At 45.5% G+C, this 20700-nt stretch overlaps 1 protein-coding gene across 1 annotated transcript in view; it reads right to left on the bottom strand.

Moving 5' to 3' along the window:
• NCKAP5 (NCK associated protein 5) overlaps positions 1 to 20700 on the bottom strand; it is a gene marked incomplete at its 5' end in the record, with an annotated part of 911020 nt that overhangs the window by 36234 nt on the left and 854086 nt on the right. The window contains 2 exons of the mRNA XM_082658819.1: positions 8943 to 9085; positions 11815 to 12129. Of these exons, the coding sequence (XP_082514945.1) occupies positions 8943 to 9085; positions 11815 to 12129 (458 nt within the window). The remainder of the gene's footprint in view (positions 1 to 8942; positions 9086 to 11814; positions 12130 to 20700) is intronic.

Genomic DNA, 20700 nt, shown 5'->3' with positions numbered 1-20700 from the left:
AAGTCAATTTATGAAAACTAAAAACAAATGAAGTTCCGGTTCCTCACTCTGAGCATGGCCTTAGGCAGTAGAACACAACTGTTTAGGACTCGAGCAGCATCTCTCTCAGATGATGTTTCGAGTCTGTAGGTCTGCTTAGAAGCATCGAGGGAGCAGGGCTATGTCGCTAACCTGCCCTCAAACGCCAGTGCCCAGCACTGGCCTGGACACAGAGTCAGAGCTGAATAAACCAGATGAACTAGAGTAGAGGTCAACACTCTTCTTTGCTTTTATTCTTTCTGTCAATCTTGTTTATCTACTAACCACTCCAACTTAGAGATTTTCAAAGAACAAATACTGGAAGAGCAAAGGTTCTCAACCATTGTCTCCTTCAGGTCTCAAGGGTGTGATGCATTTTCATCAATAAGAGTGACTCTCTGTGACAGTAACTCCCAAGTTGGGGCAGAGATTATGAAAATCAAGCCAGGGGACCGGGACCATTTAAAAGAGACAAAACACCACAGAGGAGGAGTCTGATATGCCTCCAGCAGCCCCCATGAAGAATCATCATTAAAGAGGAAGCTGAGGGCTTCCGTGGTGGCGCAGTGGTTGAGAGTCCGCCTGCCGATGCAGGGGACGTGGGTTTGTGCCCCGGTCCGGGATGATCCCACGTGCCGTGGAGCGGCTGGGCCCGTGAGCCATGGCCGCTGGGCCTGCGCGTCCGGAGCCTGCGCTCCGCAACGGGAGAGGCCACAACGGTGAGGGGCCTGCGTACCGCAAAAAAAAAAAAAAAAAAAAAAGAGGAAGCTGAATTATGTCTGTATCCAGGAGAAAAACTGGAAAAATGGATTCAGCAATTTCTCTAGCAGAGCCATACAGAGGAGACAGGTCCTTATAGAATTTCTCTCTGTAGGCGGCTGCTCTGGGTCTTTCTTTCTCTGGACGAGGAAAGGCCCAAATGGATGATGAATGTTGCATGAGGTTAACCAAAGCCTTCACCAGTCCTTATGATGTTGTTTACCATTTATTCAACACCTATGATGTGCCAGGCCCTGTGCTAAGTGCTGAACACGAATAAGAAGACAGAGAGCCGGGAAGGAAGGCGTTTCTACAGGGAAAAAGAGAGGTTCGAGGTTGGATTTTGGCCCCTTGAGGTACCTGGCAGGGTAGGTGATGGTGGTGGGCAGCCAGATGGATGAATCAGAAGCTTGGGGGAGCAGCCTTGGTTAGAAATGGCTCATTCACCTTTTGCCAACCAGGTCCAGGGCCTTCAGTCAGGGCTGAGACTCCCCGCCCCGCCGGGGCTTCATCGCTGCATGTCCACTGGGTCTTCCCTATTCTACATTCTGGCCCTGGTTTGCTCTCTCTCTCTCCTTCCCCTTCCCACCTCTGTCCCTTGCTCCTGCCTTCTCCCAGGCTCCACCTGCAGGAAAGGGGCAGGAGTATTTGTTATGTCTAGCCTGGCAATTTGGAGTGGCAGCTCCATGGAAACAAAGCCACAGACTCACTCCACTCACCCCCTCACCTGCTGCGCCACCTACCCAGCTGCTAAAACCTGCTCCCACCGCTGCCTCTCTGCTAACACCCTGGCCTTTCTAAACACATTTCAGAGTCACTCTAAAGAAACCAACCATGAAAGGAAAGACGTGTCTTCACTTGAGTGCATTATGAGCCCTTAGGCAGGGTTTTGGAAGGCAGGATTCTTTTGCGTAAGAGGTCGAGCCCACTGAGTGTCCATTTCCTAGAAGCCTCGGAGGACAGATTGCCAATGGCAAGTACCCTCCCCTACCTGAGGGAGATTTCAGGGAACCAGGGAGACAGGGTGTGTTTCAGAAAGGCCAACTAGCTTGCAGAACATCCACTAAGGCTTTAAGATCTACTGGCACATTCCATCCTGCAGGTTGGGGACCTCTATTACAAAACCTTTTTACTTAAAGAGGGAATGGGCTGGGGGGGGGGCGGGGCGGCTCGGGGCTAGGGGGCAGTCTCACTTCACGTGCACAGGTGAGGAAAGCAAGGCAAAATCGTGACTCCAAAGGGGAGAAAATCTCTACTGCACACCCAAGGCATGTACTCCTTTTAGTGTTTTTCTCTTAATTGTTGCTCTTTTCTTTTCTTATCAACTTTGCCTACATCCAAAAAGTTACCGGTGCTGCATCGACCCTGAACGTCCCTTCCCAGGCTTGCTGGAAGCCAGCACACACCCACAGGCACGCCAGCCGTCTGCACGCGTTTTCCCTTCCTGGCAGCACTGACATCAGCCGGGGCTGGGGGGTGGCTGGATCGGGCAGGGTGGGCAGATGACAGAGTTCTGGCAACAAGTCCATGTTTAAAGACAGAGGGCAGATGCCTGGCTAGAGGGAAGGCTCTTCTTGCTGGTTGCGCTGCTTCCAGGGTTACTCCGCACCTTATCCCAAGAAGCACCACGTGCACAGAGGCTAAAGCAATAGGATGAAAGAAGCCTGCTCCTCTCACACAGGGATTTGCTCGGGTTGGAGGGAAGAGGATGAACACAGTGAGGACAGACAGAAAACAACCTGAGGCTGAGACTCACTTCAGTTTGCAGGGGGATAGAAAAAAAAGGTAAAGGAGCAAGTTCACTGTTCACCAGGATCCGTAGCCATCACCGAATGCATATCCCTTCTTGCTCTGCACAACTCGTTTAAACAAGCTGGGCTAAAACTCTGAACCCTAAAGTGATTTCTCTCATCCTCAGGTACGTCCTCATTCAGAGTCAGACAATTTGTCTTAATCTTGTTTCCTTTCTCAGGATGTTTTCAAACTGCCTTTAGACCGTCCCTCCTTCCCCATCCCCACTTCCTTCCCCCACCCCTGGAACCCCACGACCAGTGTGAGAGACGGGTCTACGAAGACTGTGTCCCTCCTTTTAGCAAGTAGCGTATGGAATCGTGGAATTCCTCCGAGGCATACTTCTTCCACTTGGCTTCTGAGACGTCACATTCTCCTCTGCCCCGCTCACTGCTGGTTCCTACCCAGTCTCCTTTGCTGGTTCTTTCTCTTCTCCACGACCTTTACACTTGGGAGGGTGAGGTCCTCTCTCTGTCAACACTCTGTCTCCTCTGATCTCAGCTAGACCCAGGGCCTTAGATGCCATCGACACGCTGACACTCCAATTACCTCTCCAGACAAGACCTGACCTGCCCAACTCCAGACTCACACTACTCACACCTCCGCTTGCTCAATGGGCACCTCGAACTTAGCATCGATTACCACTGCTTCCCCCGACCTCAGCCTTCTCCACTGCAGTGGGCAGAGCTCTGTCCCTTCTAGGACCCCACCTGGCAACCATCCTTGACCCTGCTTTTTCTTTCACCCCCATCTCCAAGCTATCAGTGATTCATGTTGTATTTTTAATTAGAACTGGAATGAGACCATTGTCACTCCTTGTGTTGTACAGTGACCCAAATCTGGTTATTAATATTGAAAGTTAATTGAAATAAAAACAAATTAAAAGAGAGGAAAATGGAACTCTTAGGGAAACTACAGCAAAAATTAAATTTAGAAATTCAGTTCCTTACACTAGCCACATCGCAAGAGCTCCTAAGCCATGGGTGGGTGATGGCTACGGTATTGGACAGGGCCGAGACACAACACTCCTTTCGCTGCAGAGAGTTCTATTAGCTCATGCTGCCCACTGCTTTCACTGTTACCACCCTGGTCCCAGCCACTAACACATCTTGCCTGGATGAGTGGCACTGTCTCTTAGTCGATCTTGCTTCTTCAGTCTTCGCGACATGGCAGCCAGAGTGGTCCTTTGAAAACATCTCAGATCATGCCGCTCCTGTGCTCAGAGATGTCCAAAGGCCCTCATGCGTGGCTCTCAGGGGAGAAGCAAAGACCTCAGAAAGGTGAGCAAGGCCGTACGAGAGCTCTGGCTCCTTTTCCGTTTACTGGACCTCACCTCCCCGTCCTGCAACATCCCCCCTCTACCACGGCCACGCTGGCTGCCCGCTGCTGCTGTCTCAAGGCCACGCGCTCCCCCCAGGTATCCTCCAGGGGCTCACTCCCTTCCCTCCACCACATCTCTGCTCAAACACCAACTTCTCAGGGAGACTTGCTCTGACTGCTCTATTTAAATCTTCTTTTTTTTTTTTTTTTCGGTACGTGGGCCTCTCACTGTTGTGGCCTCTCCCGTTGTGGAGCACAGGCTCCGGACGCGTAGGCTCAGCGGCCATGGCTCATGGGCCCAGCCGCTCTGTGGCACGAGGGATCTTCCCGGATCGGGGCACGAACCCGTGTCCCCTGCATCGGCAGGCGGACTCTCAACCACTGCGCCACCAGGGAAGCCCTCTATTTAAATTTTAACATCCGCTCCCACCCAACCACCACTCAGGAGCAGCCCTGCTTTCCCGTCCTACCCTGCTCAACCTGTCTTTTCCATATCTCCTTTCAACAAACTATATACATTTACTAGCTTATTCTACCCATTTTTTTTTTACTGTCTGGCAGAGATCTTCATCCATTTACTCACTGCTGGAAAGCTAGCCCAGAGGAGGCTTTTTATAAGTATTTGTTCAATAAATGAATGGAGTTTTAGAGCTGGAGGAGCAGTTGAGGGTCAATGAGGTAAGGTTATTCTTCACTGTGGACCCATGTTAAGTTCAGGGTAAGAGCTGGACTAGGGAGCTGGCCTGTCCTAGGTGTCTTCATGGGGAAGGACCCATGATGATTAACTCTCCTTCCCCTTATCTGTCACAACCAGAGGGACGCTGACGCAGCCCCGAGAGCAAACAAGGACAACAGTCTAACTAAAACACCAGGGGGTATTCTCCACTTTCCTCTTGGTAAGCCTTTGCAGGATTCACCCATCTGTCCTGCTTCTCTGGTGACTCGTAGGACGCAAGCAACAGAGAGGAGGCTCAGGTTAATGACTATCCTTACACACCTATGTTACCACCAGGTATCACAAATGTCAAGACTCTTGGAAAACCGGAAACACACAGGGTTGCTAGATTACGTTTTTTTCAAAAGCAACACATCAGGCTTGTTTTAAAAAGGAAAGTCATGGTTTCATCACATAATTGCCACATTAGTATTTGAGAAAAGCTGATTAGTACAAAAAGAATGATTCTCCATTGTATCATTAAAATATGTCAGATAATCTAGAGCGGATTAGAAGAAGAGCAGATCCTAGACCACATTTTGTGTTAGGGGATCATCTGTCCTCTTGTATCTGTAAGGAAATGCCAGCTGAATATATATATATATTTAAATGCCTCGGGATGATGGTTTTTCTACTGCCAATTCTCTTTCAAATAAAAATAATGTGAGAAAGTTTGAACTTCGTATAAACAGACGTGCTCATAATGACATGGGTAACGGGTCTAGAGTTACAGAGCAGGATATGAGCAGAGAGCCTGGGAACACCCCATCCATGGCTCACTGGATGACTTAACTTGCCGAAGTATGTAATTAAGAACCAAGTTATCTTTATAGTCATTCCTTCATTATGGAGATAACTCCACCGGAGACTTTTTGGGAGACGCCAGATTGGAAATAACATCCTTACAGACCGCACTGCAATGTCATTAAGATAATACCAGAAAGCAAACTGATGCATGTAGACAATCTTCCATAAGTACCAGAACATTAGATCTCGGGAGAGACATGGAACTGAGATGTAAAATCAAAGCGGGGTGGAGCAGAGCCCAGTGAAAGGCGTGACGGACAGCTTCCCGAGAGACAGGAGCCCCGAGTGTCCCGGGGCCCCGGCGTGCATTACCTGGGGTGGCGCTCTTCATCGCTTTCACTAACTTGCCCCTTCCAGCTCCAAAACCATTATTTCCACAGTCGGGGTCACTGTCACTACCACTGCCACCGCTGGCAGAGTACGCACACATTCTGGGTACCTTGTCCTAAATGAGTAACATGAGACCGTTAAGATTATTCACGCTAGTCAAAATGGGCAGACCATCCTGTGAGGATGTTCGTACCTGGCTGTTGGTGTGTGCACAGAATCGCATTCCCGCTGCCCCACCCCCAGTCTGCCTGGTCCGTCAGTCTGCCTCACGCGGGGCTGGTGAATTCTGCTCAGTTACCAGAGCCGCAGATATGGACCTGCACTGATGAAGCCATTGACCGCACGCTGCCATTGTGTCCCAGTCACAGGACAGTCCCCACAGTTACCCGCTCTGCATTTTGTACACTGCTTTTATGGGGCCTTATTTTTCTCAAGTGCCAATTAGAGCTGCTGTCCCAGGCCTCATGGCTTATTTATTTATTTATTTTTATTTATTTTATTTTTTGGCTTATTTATTTAGCTGATCTCACCACTGGCTTTCAAGCATCAGAGGGTATGACAATAACCAACCTTGGGAACAAGAGAATAAATGTTTACCCAATACCTAATTTTCTTCCAGCGCCTAAAAGGACAGGAGGCTTTAGGGAGGAACACAACTGCCTGCCTACAGGCTTATACATAATCCTTGAATCTACTAATAGGTCCCAGGTCAAGGGACTTGGTCTCCCCGCTTACTCACATGCACACACAGCCTGACCCAAGAGGATGTTACAGGTGTGGCAACAACACCAAGTTCAGGAATTGTGGAGGTTGTTGATACCATATGGATGGTTCTTCCTGCTGTGCACACAAGTGGAACACTGATATCTAAGACCGCAACCCTTGTGTGCAGAATCAAGAGCATTTGGGGCTCTCTTTTATATGTTTGCAGGCTGCCCTATTGGAGCCGATTATTCCACACCGATCCCAGAGAGTTCAGGCACAGATGTATGGGATGCGTCTCTAAAGTCACTCCTGTTTGGGAGGGTGCTGTTTGGTTGGAAATTATAAAAACACGCTTTAGGATGTAAGCCCCCCTAGCTGGGGTTACAAATTCAAGCAGTTACTTATTTCCTTTATTCCTTCATTCACTGAATCATTCATCTACCCATTCAAAAGACGCTGTGCTAAGCATCTTAGTACCCACTCTGTGCTGCGTGGTGTTCTAGGTTCTGGGGGCACAGAGCTGTCTACAGGAGGTGGTCTAGCAAGGGTGATGTTTGAGAAGGATGACAAGTTTACAGCAGTGGTCCCAAGAGAGCCCCATGTCTAGAGTTCCAGCAGGATGCTGGGTATGACGAGATGCGTTTTTTCATTCCTCTATTCAACAGACACAAATGGAACCAGGCACTGTGCCTGGAACTGGAAATAGAAAGCTCACTCTTACTTTAAACTTGCCTTCCCTGGCGGTCAATGAAGCAGAGTTGTGAGTTCCAAGCCACAGTTGTGACTCTTACAAGTCAGGGCAGGACTTCCAATGGGCAAAGCTAGTGCAGGAGGATGAAGGGGACCCCGGAGAGGTGTGTGTGTCGGGGAACATGAATGTTGGGTGAGGAGTGCCCTGCCATCGCACATAGAGGGGGTAGCTCCCTCCTGGCCAGCACTGAGGAATTCCCTTTCTCTTTCTCTCTCTTTTCTCTTTTTTTTCTCCTTGGAATTGCTTGAGTCCTTTGCCACTATCGCCCCCTGTTGTTTCCGAACTGTTTCCCCCTCCAACTCTGGATGTCTTCTAGGATTTTCTCAATGTTTTGGTCCCCAAATCAAGCCCAGAGTTCTTGAAAGAGTGCTTCTCCAAGTGTGCCCTGGGGACCGGCAGCACCGTCATCACCGGGGAATTTATTAGAAGTGTTTGGATCTCACCCCATCTGTGCCACACAGGACACTGGGTGTGTGTGGAGAGCAGCAAGGTGCGCCACCCTCCAGCTGATCCCGATGTCTGCTCGTGTAGGGAACTACTGCTGTGGGGAAAACTGAGAGAACCCTAACACTTAACAGTTAAGTCATGATAGAATACACCGGTTTACTCCTTTCAGACCCTTGTTCTGAGTGCTGGACATGGAATTCAGAGGGCTGAGTTCTGACGTCAGTGTCCCAGTAACTTCTGCTTGGCCCTTGACCGTGGTCCAGCATCTCTGGAGCTGCTGTCCTCTGCTGTACATCAGGGCTGTGGGCCCAGGGGATCGCTTCGCCTACTTGTCCAGGGTACCATTTCCATACTGAGGTGCTAAAGACTGAAAGAAGGCTCTACCAGTCTGGCTGTGGGGCATCTCAGATGTGGGCTGATCTGGGTATTTTGTCATCAAGGTTGGGTAGCAACCCTAGTAGAGATAGTGATAGGGCCTCCTCATGCCAGGATTGGGAGAGCCAAGGCAGCAGAAGCAGCGAGGGCCAAGGAAGGGCCGGGAAGCTCAGGTAATTGATCCTAATGTCCTTTCTCCCACTCTTCTCACTACAGGTACCACCAAAGACACCGAAATGGACCAGCCCAAGGGCAAGCTGAGAAATCGTGAACAGGCTGAATACGGCCCAAGTAATTAGTTGGAACAGGTAAGCGGGAGGGCACTGAGGAGGGACTACCACATAGCACCCAGGGAGGACCCAAGACTCCCGGAGCCCCGAGCTCCGCCCCAGGTCCAATCACACTTCAGGAGGCCTGTGTGCTTGCCATCTCAGGGCGGATGAAGAAGCCCCAGCAAAAATGATGGGGATCGAAGAAACACACGTCTCCCTGGCCCCGGCAAGTCATCTGACCGCTCCAGGCTTTAGTTTCTTCATGCCAAAAGGGAAAATAATTATACCTGCTTTACTGGTTTCACAGGAGCAAGGTAAAAGACCAAGTAACTGATAATGAAAAAATATCATTGAATCATTCTAAGTGGTGCTCTTAGGGCTTGGGAGAGTGAACGGCCGTTCCACAATGTCTACTCAGGGCAGAGCATCCTTACCTCAAGAGCTGGGGTGCAGATGGATGGAATCATTTGAATTACAAGAACTCACCGTGTTACTTAATAATTCAGGAAGAAAGGAGAGCCTTGGTCTTTATGCACTAATCCCACAACAAATCTGACTTAACATTAAAACCTATCACAGAAGTGGTTAAGGAGGTCATTTTTCACACTCAGGACAATTAGGCGGAGGGTGCCCTCCTGTCGACTCTCCTTACCTGGGTCTCCGCAGCAGCGCTGTCCCCGCCCCAGGCTAGAAGTGGCTTGCTCTCCACTGCCGTTGTGTTTTCAGCATATTCGAATGATGAACAAGTCTGAGGCCTTGGCCTGGCTTCACTCTGCATTTGGGAATTGATTTTTCCTAAATGAGGAAATGTACATGAAATCACAACAAGCTTTCTTCGACTCTTTACAAGTTTAGGGATGAGGGTAGGGGAGATAGTCAGAAATAATCTGGAGGGTCCAAACATGGTAACAGCTTGGTTTCCCAACATTCTGTCCCCTGCAAGTCTGTGCGAACAGAAATGTCTGCATAATTACGTGTATCTTTGGAGGATGTCCACCTCGGAGTCCCAAATGCAAACTGTGCTTGGACCACTTTTCCAAAAAATGTTGACAAATTTTTCGTGTTAGAAAGGGTTCAGTGGGCAAACTGCTTGGGAAACGCCGAGCATTCCTCAAACAGTGTTGTACGTCAAATAACAAACAAGCTTCTGTTTTGGAGGACTTCTCGGAGCCTTCATTATGTGAATGGGGATTTTTCATAATTTCCCAAGGGAGGATGTGAATCCACAGCCTTTCCCAAACATGTTTGATCAGGGAACCCTGATTTTCCTAGGAAACTTATGAAGGTCATTCTGAATAAGGTGGTTTGCGAAACTGCTCAGAGGCCCTTCAAGATCTTGCCGGGCAGTCTCAACTCATATGTGCATATACCTCAGCCAGGCTTTTGTTACACCGCAGGTTCTGATTTGGTAGGTGTGGAGCAGGGTCTGAGAGCTGGCATCTATGACAAGCTCCCAGGGGCTGCTCTTGGCCCATGGATTACATTGTAAGTAGCCAAGGGTGCAATTAGCAGAGAATGATTAAAATGTCTCCATTACCCATAATAGCAGATTAACCTGCAGAGTGTAGTCTTTCCTCATGTCAGAAAGGAGAATTGCTGTCATTATCCTTCAGCCTCAGTGATTATCAACAGGACAGGCTGTGAGAGCCTTTCAACAGCATTTTGCTTGTGAGCAGAAGTGAGGTAATGTATTTTCATCAGCACTGGGAGGTCTGTACAGTTCCTTCCATCTTTGATACGGGGATAAGAAAATAACTAATTCAAATGCATATATTAACCAAGAATTGACTGCTCAAAACCACTTTCCTTTTTTTCTTTTCTTTTTTTTTTTTTTTTTTGCGGTACGCGGGCCTCTCACTGTTGTGGCCTCTCCTGTTGTGGAGCACAGGCTCCGGATGCGCAGGCTCAGCGGCCATGGCTCACAGGCCCAGCTGCTCTGCGGCATGTGGGATCTTCCTGGGCTGGGGTACGAACCCGTGTCCCCTGCATCAGCAGGAGGACTCTCAACCACTGCGCCACCAGGGGAGCCCCCACTCTCCTTTTGTTCCAACTAGATCTCCATTCCTTAATATTTAAAATGAGTAACCAATAGCCACAGAAAAGAGAAAAGCCTTGGAAAGCCAGCCCTGCCTCTGACCCGCAGTGACAACATCTTAAGGTAGACAGGAAGCTTCGGGATGGATGGCACAAAAATGTCCTGCAGTGTGTTGACCTCACTCTCTACCGTATACTACTTTTTTTTTTTTACAACTCTTCACGACAATCTAATTAAGACACAAAACTAAGATAACCGGTGCGCTGGATATTAGCAGCAAGATCAGAACAATCTCCTTCCTGTCCCCTTCTTATGAAGCAATTCAAGGCTTGCCGTTCCTATTCAATTTGTTATAATGACAGTGTTTAATCATGGAGTCTGCTCGGCGCCTGCCGCTGAATTGAGGTCACACACGTGACTAGTCAGGCATGGAGCACATAATCCATAACTACAATTTCGCCCCTGAATCTCTGGAGGCTGTGTCATTAATTAACAGTACATTTATTTCAAAAATAATACATGTCCCAGCGTTTTCAAACGTAGCCTTGGCTGGAAATAAGAGAAGTTTGTGATGAAACATTCATGGCAGTCAGTATTACCGTATGGAGGAAGAACTCAGCCATGGGAATAACCCAATCACACTGACTCACAGATGTTTAATGAAAAGCCTTCTTTGCTAATTTCTCAGAAGCCCATGGTATAATCTCTACTTGTGGTCGCTTTCTCATCATCAAATCATAAATGAAAGTCTTTAGAATTCTAGTTCATAGGCTTAGGCGTGTCATAAACGCACCATGAGGCGCCCAAGTTAAAAATTGTTTCGTGTCATCCTGAGCTGCAATAAATATTTTTAATCTTGAGGGAACAGTGAAAAAACTTTGACCCTTAGCCTGTCCCTATCTTTAATCATGAAAGCTTGTTTCCATCGACTGCAGCAAAGGATGGTACTTCTCAGTGGGAAGGCTCCCTCCATCCCGTTGCAGTTAACAGACAATCTACTGCTAATATATCAAACTACGTTTTTTATAGCTCAACGTATAAATACATTTGAACTGGATAGGAATATGTCAGAAGACATATGTTTCTGTGAGAGGGCAAACAACATTTCAGCTAAATTTATGTCTTGGGCCTAGATTGGTCTATACTCAGAGTTAAGTTTTAAAAGACAAAATCTGAAGTCTACGTTGTATGGTTTTTTCTTTATCAATTTATATATCCATCTACCTGTGCTAACAACGTGCTTGTTTCCTTTATGTGTGTGTACACTCCTTAAATAATACTGAGAGTAGATGATGTTTAATACTTGTTTTCTTTTTATGTTTTGGTTGAGGACATAAAGGGATTTCACGCATCTACATTTCCACTGGGCAGAGGTCACTGACTGACCTCCTGGTGGAAATCTTTTCTGCTGCCTGTTCTCCATCTTTGTCAGCAAGTGCATGATTCTAGTGAGCAAACAATCTCATTTGGAAGGTGACAGGCATTTTACCTGAGGAGGTTGGCTTGGGGAGGCGACTCTGAAGAGGTCGCATCCCTCTGGCAGTCATGATGGGGTCGGACGTGGAATGAACAATGGCGTTGTCTTTAGATCCCCGGCTGTCTGCAGAGGAAGGCACTTCTCGTTCAAGGGTCTGGGCTCTTATGGAAGAAGCTGCACAAAGGGCTGGCTGGAGAGACAGGAGGGGCTCAGTGTCATCGGGGGAGTCTGCTTGGCACAGGTGCCGTCCCGCTGAGCGGTTTCCTGAGTCTGGGAGCGGGAAGGTTCCAATCCCACTGTCCAGTGTCCTCATCTGGCAGTTCGTTTCTAGACAGAGTAACATAGTGAGAATTAGAGACTGCTCACGTAAAAGGAGAAAAGGATCATGGGCATTTGGATCTGGTCTGGAGGAAAGGGGATATCTAGAAGGAAGAAACACTCGTACGGCTGTAGCAGATTTCCAGGGAGTGGCATGAAACAGACATCTAATTGAACACGGAAATATTCCCTTAACATAATACGGAGTAAGAAGGTTAGCCATTACTGGCAGCAAGAGTCACGTGTACATACAAAGTACATGGTTCTCTAGAGTTATAAGGGTAAAAGAACGGTCATTGGAGACCAAAAATTATTTTTGATCACCCTTATTTCAATTGGGAATCATATGACTTCAATCAATTAGGTAACATTTATTAACTGAAATAAGATGAGTAATGAGCACACGTAACACATTGAAGTGATGCCCTAACAAAGGCAGTTGTGCATCTCTTACGTGAATTACCATCCGCCAGCAGTTAACTAAGTCTCTGGCCTCTCCATCTGACTGTGAGGACAAGTAATTCACATACTATAAGGGTCATCCCCAAAGGTACATCACTTATCATGTGGGCTTCCTCTGACTCAACTGCCATCTGAGGTCTCACAGAGAAGGTCATAGGGCCACTTTCTGTCTTTCCATCTGCCTTCATGTAATGACAAAGCTCATCAGTACTCTCTGGATTTCTTGTCATTCCCAGGGCTCCCACTATTCCCTAAAACAAACCGAGTTGATTTCACCATATGTGTGACATATTCTGCCAATTACATCTCATCTTCAAAACATTTTATATCCAAGAAAAATACAATATCTGAAAAAATTATCACAGAATGAATTCCTGAATTGTGGTGTAGTTTATCTAAGCCAATGAGACAGCTTCCAAGATCCGCTTGTCACCCAGAAGTCTCCTGTTTACACGATAATCTTAGAGCGAAACAGCCTTAGTAAAGTTTGTATTAGCATCTTATCAGTCTAGGACTGGGGAAGAGGCACAACAACACCGTGTTAGGCATGGTGGGGAATATAATAGACTATGTTGTGATCTTTGTATCAAGAGGCTCGACAGCTAACATTTCAGTGGTGCATGGGAGTCTGGTCTCTGCTAATAACTAATTGTGAGAGCCCTCCACATAAGATCCTTAACCCCTCAAGGGCTCAGGTTCCTTATAGAGTTTCTGTGAGAATAAAGATACGTTCACTGTGGAATCTCTTGAATTTAGAATGACGCCTAGCACACCGCAGGATAGCTGAATGAAAGAAATCATGAATGATGACGTATAAAAAAACACTAGGTATATTTATTAGATTTCAGTAGATATCTGACAGGTAAATAGTTTATCCTTAAGTACCTTTCTCACACAATCTCACTTGATGCTCACCAATTAGTATCTGAACTTCAGAATTTGACCATTCCCCTACCTTTCTCCTCAAAACGTCTCTGCTCTGAGTACTAGAATTCTGGGAAATTCCTAATACTCAGGTGAAAACAAAGGGGTGGGGGTGGGTACAGAGTTAGCTTTTATAGGTTCTAGTAGCTTTGGTCCTTGGCTTTAGAAGCACTAGAAAGATGAAGTCCCTATCAAAAGAGAGGATTCAGTCTCCAAAGGGACATTTAGTAGGAAGATACAGATACCCTTTCTCCAGTATGATGCCACTTAGCCATCTCACACGCCATCTGATCTCAAAGACTGACCGTGGACTCCAGGGGCCCTGAGTCACGTGGCTATAGTCTGAGATCTTTCCCAGAACCACAAGGGCTAAGTTTTAGTTCCATTCATTTCAGGGCCTCCACCTGGTCAGCTCTCCTCTCAACCAGCTTCCGAGATTATTCATTATCTTCTCTATTCATTTTCTCCTCAATTAAGCCGACTCAATTGCTACAAAACAGCCTTTTGGAGAAATAATCAGCTGTTTGCATGGGAAGGCAATGCCAGAAAAGCAAGATCTTCTTATTCAGAATTTGGTGTCCTTCCTTCATGTTAGCCTAGACATACGACACGCCTCATATTTGACAATGTCCATATGTTGTACTGGGGGCAATTCTAAATGTCTGAACTATTTCAGTCTCACACAGGAGTAAGTGGATCGGAATCGACCCAGTCTTCAGGGATGGGGATCAAAGATTCATGGGATGTAACAGATGTGTCAGTCCCTACGTGCCCCAGGCTGCCTGCCATAATAATTTCCTCCCAGCATCTCCAGGACGCCTACCTCTGAACAGAAGAATGCTCAACATGGCAACATTAGGGGTTCTTTTCCTTTTGTGAAAATGGATCATCAAGTTTGGCTGCAGCTAGAAGTTCACTGCTTTCTTTGTATCATCCCTTCATCCTCTCAACCTCAAAGGGTAAGAACTATCATTGCCATTTACAAATGAGAAATCATGGCTCAAAAAGGTAACTTGTCCAAGGCTGTACGCTGTAAATAAAGAGGCTTGGATTTGAATCCAGACTTACATAAATACAGAGACCACGCTCTCAGCCACCAAGTTATACTGATTCTGCCAAAAAGTTCAGGTAAATCCAGAAGTGGAGTCTGCTCTGTTAGCAGCCATTGAGGCACCCTTGTGAGCTGAGAGTGCCCAGAAGGGCCCCCCGCCTCTGGCCAGTGCGCCCAGCTTCTCCTATGGAACTGGTGCTGGCCCTGAATTCCAGCTGGTTCCCATACCTCCCATCCTGAGGACGGAGTTAACAGTTCCACGGTTCCCAAGAACCACAGTTGTCCGGTACCTCTTCCCCCACCCTCTTGGATCGATCGCATCTGTAGACTCCCATGCCAGGGTTTTTCTGGCATTTATCTCATCTCTCTGGCCCTGGTGATAGGCATTGCCTGCAAGGGAAATATTTTTTTGGCTTTGTCTAAGAACTCTCTCCCCTATAGGTATTTTATGAGTTAATCCAGCCCCTTCAAATGGAGACTCAAAAAGCAAAGTAGGATTCTTGGCAACCTTTTCAGCGATTTTTCTGGGGCAAGGCCCCAGACACTAAAGCCCATGTACGTTGGCCTGGCCTGTAACACCAGGCAGGAAACAGGGCAGGGAGAAATCTGGGGTAGGAAGAAAGATAAAGGAGGTCTAACTCTGGTGCCCTTCTGAGGACACCAGCATTTCTTGGCATCTGTCCCTTTATATTATTTTCTTTTCCCTTCTTTCCCTCCACGATACTGTCATAATCAGAAGCTATAAAACAGGACTTCTGGTATTCCTGAGTTCTTTGATCCTCTAAGAATTGTGTGCACTGACATTAAACACAGAAATCACCTGTTATTAAAGCCACCTTTTTATTTCTAAAAATTACAGATGCCAAATGCAGTGAATTTGAAGGACTCACTTGTAATACCTACGAAATGAGGTATGGACAGTCAGGAACTCAGACACCATATGCCAAGTTTCCCCCTCAAGCAAATTTCTCCAGAATGCATAAACCTTTGGAAATAGAGTTTATACTGAAAATGCTGACACCTTCTTTATGTAGTTTCTTTCAGGCACTGTAAGTTTCTTACAGTTCATAAAAATACTGTAATCTGAAAAAGTGTTAGATATTGTACTTTTGAAGTCAGTTTCTTTTCTCAGGGGATTATAAGAACTCACAAAATAATTGAATGGCCGTGATAAAGATTAAAGTTCAAAGGGACAAGCCAGCCTTGCATCCACAATGAGTTGACTCAGTTCTGACCTCACAACATGTTTAAGTTCACGTCGTGACTGTGAGAACAGCTGTCAACAGGGCCTTGCTAATGAGTTCAAGGGTTGGATCACAAGACGGACCAGCGGGTTTCACTCTTTCAAGGTCACTAATGACTTCTCCTACCCTGATGACTTCTCGTCATCCCATCTGCCTTCTGTCTCTTAAGGTAAGTTCTCTCACTTATCACCACCACCAAGCCCCAGATGTTTCATGGGATGACTTACAGCAGTGCTTCCCAGTCCTTTTAAAGTTCTGGCACATGTAGCAAATACACACATACAGCTCACTGAGGAACACACCAGCTGCCCCAGGACCCCCGGCTACCTGAGAGCTGAGGGCTCAACATCTCAGCACACCTGGGGTCCGTTCAGGGCATGTCAGCATGGTAGGGAATCTCTTCCTTACAGAATGGACTCGGGACCTTCTTTTCCTGTCCCTTGGATGCATTATCTTGCATACCGCCAGCAGGAAAGGAGATGGACAGCCTTGTAGTCTGTTAGCAGCTGACAGGAGAATTTTTAGGTCCTTCTTTTTTGGAAGGAATGTTGAGAGTGTTGTGTTAGGAATACTGTCTGGCCTCAGAGCTTCAGTAAAGAGGGATTTATTGTGCCTGGGGTGGGGGGGGGGGGATGAGTCAGCGGAGGGTGAGCAGGGCAGCCCAGATTGGGGACGTTCTGCGTGGGATGGTGGCAGAGAAGACATTTTGGAGAAACAATTCAACCAGGGGTTTTTCAACTGTTAACTCAGGATGTGCAATACAAAATCCCCACTCAGCTCATCAGCGAGCATCAGCCCTCTGCTCCTGGACCAGGTGCCCCAGCAGGTGGCTTTAGGTTCCTCATATGAAAATCAGATTATACAACCTCCATCACAGGGGCGCTCTGAGGACTAGCTACATAGCACATAATAAACATAGCACGATGCCTGGAACAGGTACACAGCTATTATTCAGAAAATGGCAGCAATTCTCAAAATAAGTGTTATTAGACTGCTAGCAGCCTGGGGGCAGATTGGTTTTTATCCATCTCTTCAGAATTCCCACGTAAGCCTGTTCCTGACTCTACATCGCCTTTTTCTACAGAATGGCAATTATATGCTAATAGAGCTGATGATAACTATAGGCTGAGAGAGTGCCTGATTTATTCGCCATCACCCACGCTCAGCACAGAGCCTGACACATAGCTAGCACGGAGTGTAATGAAAAAATAGGTGGATGAAATAAGCTCTCATCTTTAGAAAATTCTTCCTGAAATTAAATTGAATATGAACTTTTCCTTTTGAAATCCCAATCTGCTGTTTTTTTTGTTCTCACTTCAGCAACCAGAGAAAAGAGCTGACTTCCTTTTTCTGTGCAGCTATAGTTCTCATACAGCCAGACTTCATTAATTCAGATAGCCAGGGGGGATAAGATCATTCAGAATTATTGAATATTTTAAAGACAGGTTTCTTAATACTTCCAAGCCCTTAGAGCAAGGGTCAGTGACCAAGACGAAGGATAGTGCAGGGAATGTGGCTTTAGTATCCGCTTTGGCCCCCGCCCGTACCTCAAAGCATCACTGGGCTGGAAGGTCCCAGGTCTGGCCTCATTCCTCCTGCTCTCATCCTCAGGGAGTGTAGATGCCAAGCTGAGTGCCGGCATCACGTTTAACATCAGCACGCATAGTAGCACAAGAACCAAGTTATCACAGAGGCAAGTTCCTGGGAGCCATTTGTAGTGAACAGATGAGATTACTCAGGGACTTCTTATATGTCCTTACACAAAACAGTGAGGTTTTTCTCTTTTAAACAACTTGTTCTCTTAATTGGCTTCTTGCATCTTCCAAATTTGTTTTACACTATTCATTTACATTGTAACACTATATTTAAAATAGCTGCAAAGGGAAAAGCTTATTTCCAGCACTGCTTCAGTTAATATAAATTTCCAAGTTAGTGCAATCTGTATTAGCACTGATTTTGAGTGTTTGGGAAAGGCCACTAACTCATTTTTTCCTCAGTCTTCTACAGATTAAAGTATCTCAATTTTTTTTCACGGATCCTATCTCACAAATCTTTAATTGCTTAAATGTATAAACCAAAACTCTTGGTATTATTAGTGTATCTGTCCATAGAGATTGTTATATAGGACAGGCTTAAGCAAACCCGACTTGAGTTCCAAGTTCATCTAAATATTCAGAAGAATGAAGCGAAAAGACAATAGGCTTCAGAGTTGGAAAGACTAGGCTTGACGATCTGCTTGGCTACCTGCTGGCTGTGTCACAACAAGGGAATTTTTAAACGATCCTGACATCATATAATCATAGCTCATTGGTAATAATGCTCGTTGCAAAGTAGGTACTCTGTAAGTTTCCAGAAGGGGTTGTCAAGGAGAGGTGAGGGCCCCTGCAGGTACATAATACACACACTGTCTGGAATCGAAGACAAACCAAACTTCCCCTGTGTGGTCAGTGTTCTACTGCAGCACCTGCGTACATTTCACTAAACAACTGCCCCAGTTATTTCCTAAGCAAGTACCATGTGGCAACCATTTCCTTGGGGGTTACTTGATCACATCGTTATTGAACGATTATAAACGTGGAGCAAAGTACTTGGAGTTGGTTGCAAGCTGCCTCATGTATAGAAAAGATGGAGTCCATTTTCCCAAGAAATCCATTTTGGAATAGGCACCGGAAAGGCTTTTTAAAAAGCTTAAGCAAATGATGTTTACTAATTATCCTTTGTTCACAGACTTGCTACATTCTCAGGGAATATTCCCAAATTAGTAAGCTCTGATTTTCAGTCTATCCTAAAAGGTTACACTTGCTTCTGTGCAATGATCTACCCTCTCTTATATATTCAAACAAACTGCTTCAGTAATCACTGTTTTTTCCCCCTCTTCCACACTCGTAAATCCTAGGAAAATGGAAAACTTTAAAACCCAAGCTCATTTTTACTTTGAGACCTTTAGTCATACCTACAAATTTTCAGCCAAATAAATTTCAAATTGTGTTGAATGAGGACTCAACACAATTCACCAGCCAGAAAGAGCAACTCATGGGTGTTTAGTAGTCATACCGTATTACTAACTGGCATACTTTCCTATAACGCAATTGGTCGCGGAAATAAGTCTTTGTATGAGTTCTCTCCAGGTTCCTAAACATCTTAAGCTATGTGTGGTACTGGCAATAGAAGCTTAACTACAGATGGGAGAACAGATCTCTTTATTTGCACATCTTTCTCTTCATCTGTATGGCTGAAATAAGCTAAGAAAAACTAAGTCTGTTGCCAAAGCCACATCAATTAAATGTGGGTTATTCATTCTAAGCTTACCCTGTGGTTTTGTTGAAGTAGTCCAAAATGACTATATTGGCTATTTATTCACAAACATCGGGTAACTTTTGACTGTGGCATTAAGATGACCTTCTGGACGAGTAAATTCAATTTGAGAGCTTCAGAATATGCATGCAAATACTCAGAAGTTCAAACTGGATTTAAGCTTTCTGACATTTGAAAACTATATAGGAGAATGTAAATTTATTTTCTAACCCCTGTGTTCTCTTTGACATAAAGGAAGACTGGAACTTTGGGGGTCTGGTACACTGGTACATAGGGAATAAATATGAGAAAAAAATGAAGGGAGTTAATATGACAAAAATTTTTAAAAAGAAAAAAGCAGATCATAAAACTCCTTTGTCAAGGTGAAGGACAAGTTATTTAAACCAATATAAAAGACATGTCACCTCAGACTGGGTTGATATCCTGTTAACCCAATATTCTGTCTGACAGTGGTAGCATCACATAAAATATTGTAGTGGATGTGACTTAAGGATATAGACTGGAAAAGGTCAGAAATATGTTCCAAATGCCCATGCAGACCACGAATTCATAGAAATCCTCCTTAAACTTATGTAATTATTCATCTGGTATAAACCCTGAGGAAAAAATTCCTTAGGTTCGCTATAATACGTGCTTCGTCTTGTGATTGACGCTAAGACGACCTCTTCAGAGGTGTGGGGGATGGCTCTTGGTCTAGTATTCTGAGATTTGTTATGCAACTTTCCAAACCCTTCCTGATTTTACAAATTTTAATAATTAGCTCTAGACTCTTATTCTTCTAGACTGAAAAATCTTGAGACCTTCACATAACTCCTTCATGTCTTGCTATGCCACTATGCCTGTTTTGTAAAACAGTGGTGAGATTTGTACATGATATTTACTGGAATATATAAGAGTAGGCTAACGTGATCACTACAGTTTAAAAACTAGTATTTGCTTGACTTGGTCAGCTGGTCTAGGAACAGACTTGGATCCCAGATGGCTACATCTTGTTTTGGGAGTCACCACTTCCAGGTCAAAGTCCTCGTTGATGAGAATACAACATAGATTCCTCCCAATTCCTCACAGAGTGATGATTACCACTTAAACACTTTCCTATCCATATGTCAAGTCTTGTCCTCCTCAGCTATTTTTCTAATTGGAAAAAAGAAAGCCCTCAATTTTATTAGCAAAACTTTCTAGAGTACCATAAAAATGTAGACCAACTATGGTTCCAGCCCTGATCTGTGTCCATCATTTTGCTAATTGAAGAAATGCCAATTTATCTCTCCCTTTTGTTTCCTGTTATCCCTGCTCATTCTGTATCCATGACAAAATTGCTCTATCCTCAACTTTTTTCCCCGATCTAATGATAATCTAGCTATTTGCTTGTATCTTCTTTTAATCCACTTTCGTGCTGGTGCTTATGAAAGGCATATTAAAGGTCTAAACAAATGATGTTTACTGATTCTCCTTGGTTCACACACTTATTACATTCTCAGATCACATTCCCAAAATTAGTAAGTCACAATTTCCCCTTAGAGAAGATACAGCATATTTATCCTAAAAGGTTGTCCTTGTATCTGTTCGATGATCTACCCTCTC

This window comes from Grampus griseus, assembly GCF_964374135.1.
Source record: "Grampus griseus genome assembly, chromosome: 7".
In the NCBI taxonomy this organism is placed as follows: domain Eukaryota; kingdom Metazoa; phylum Chordata; class Mammalia; order Artiodactyla; family Delphinidae; genus Grampus; species Grampus griseus.
The sequence above is the reverse complement of the archived record's forward strand: the minus strand, read 5'-3'. Positions and strand labels throughout refer to the sequence as shown.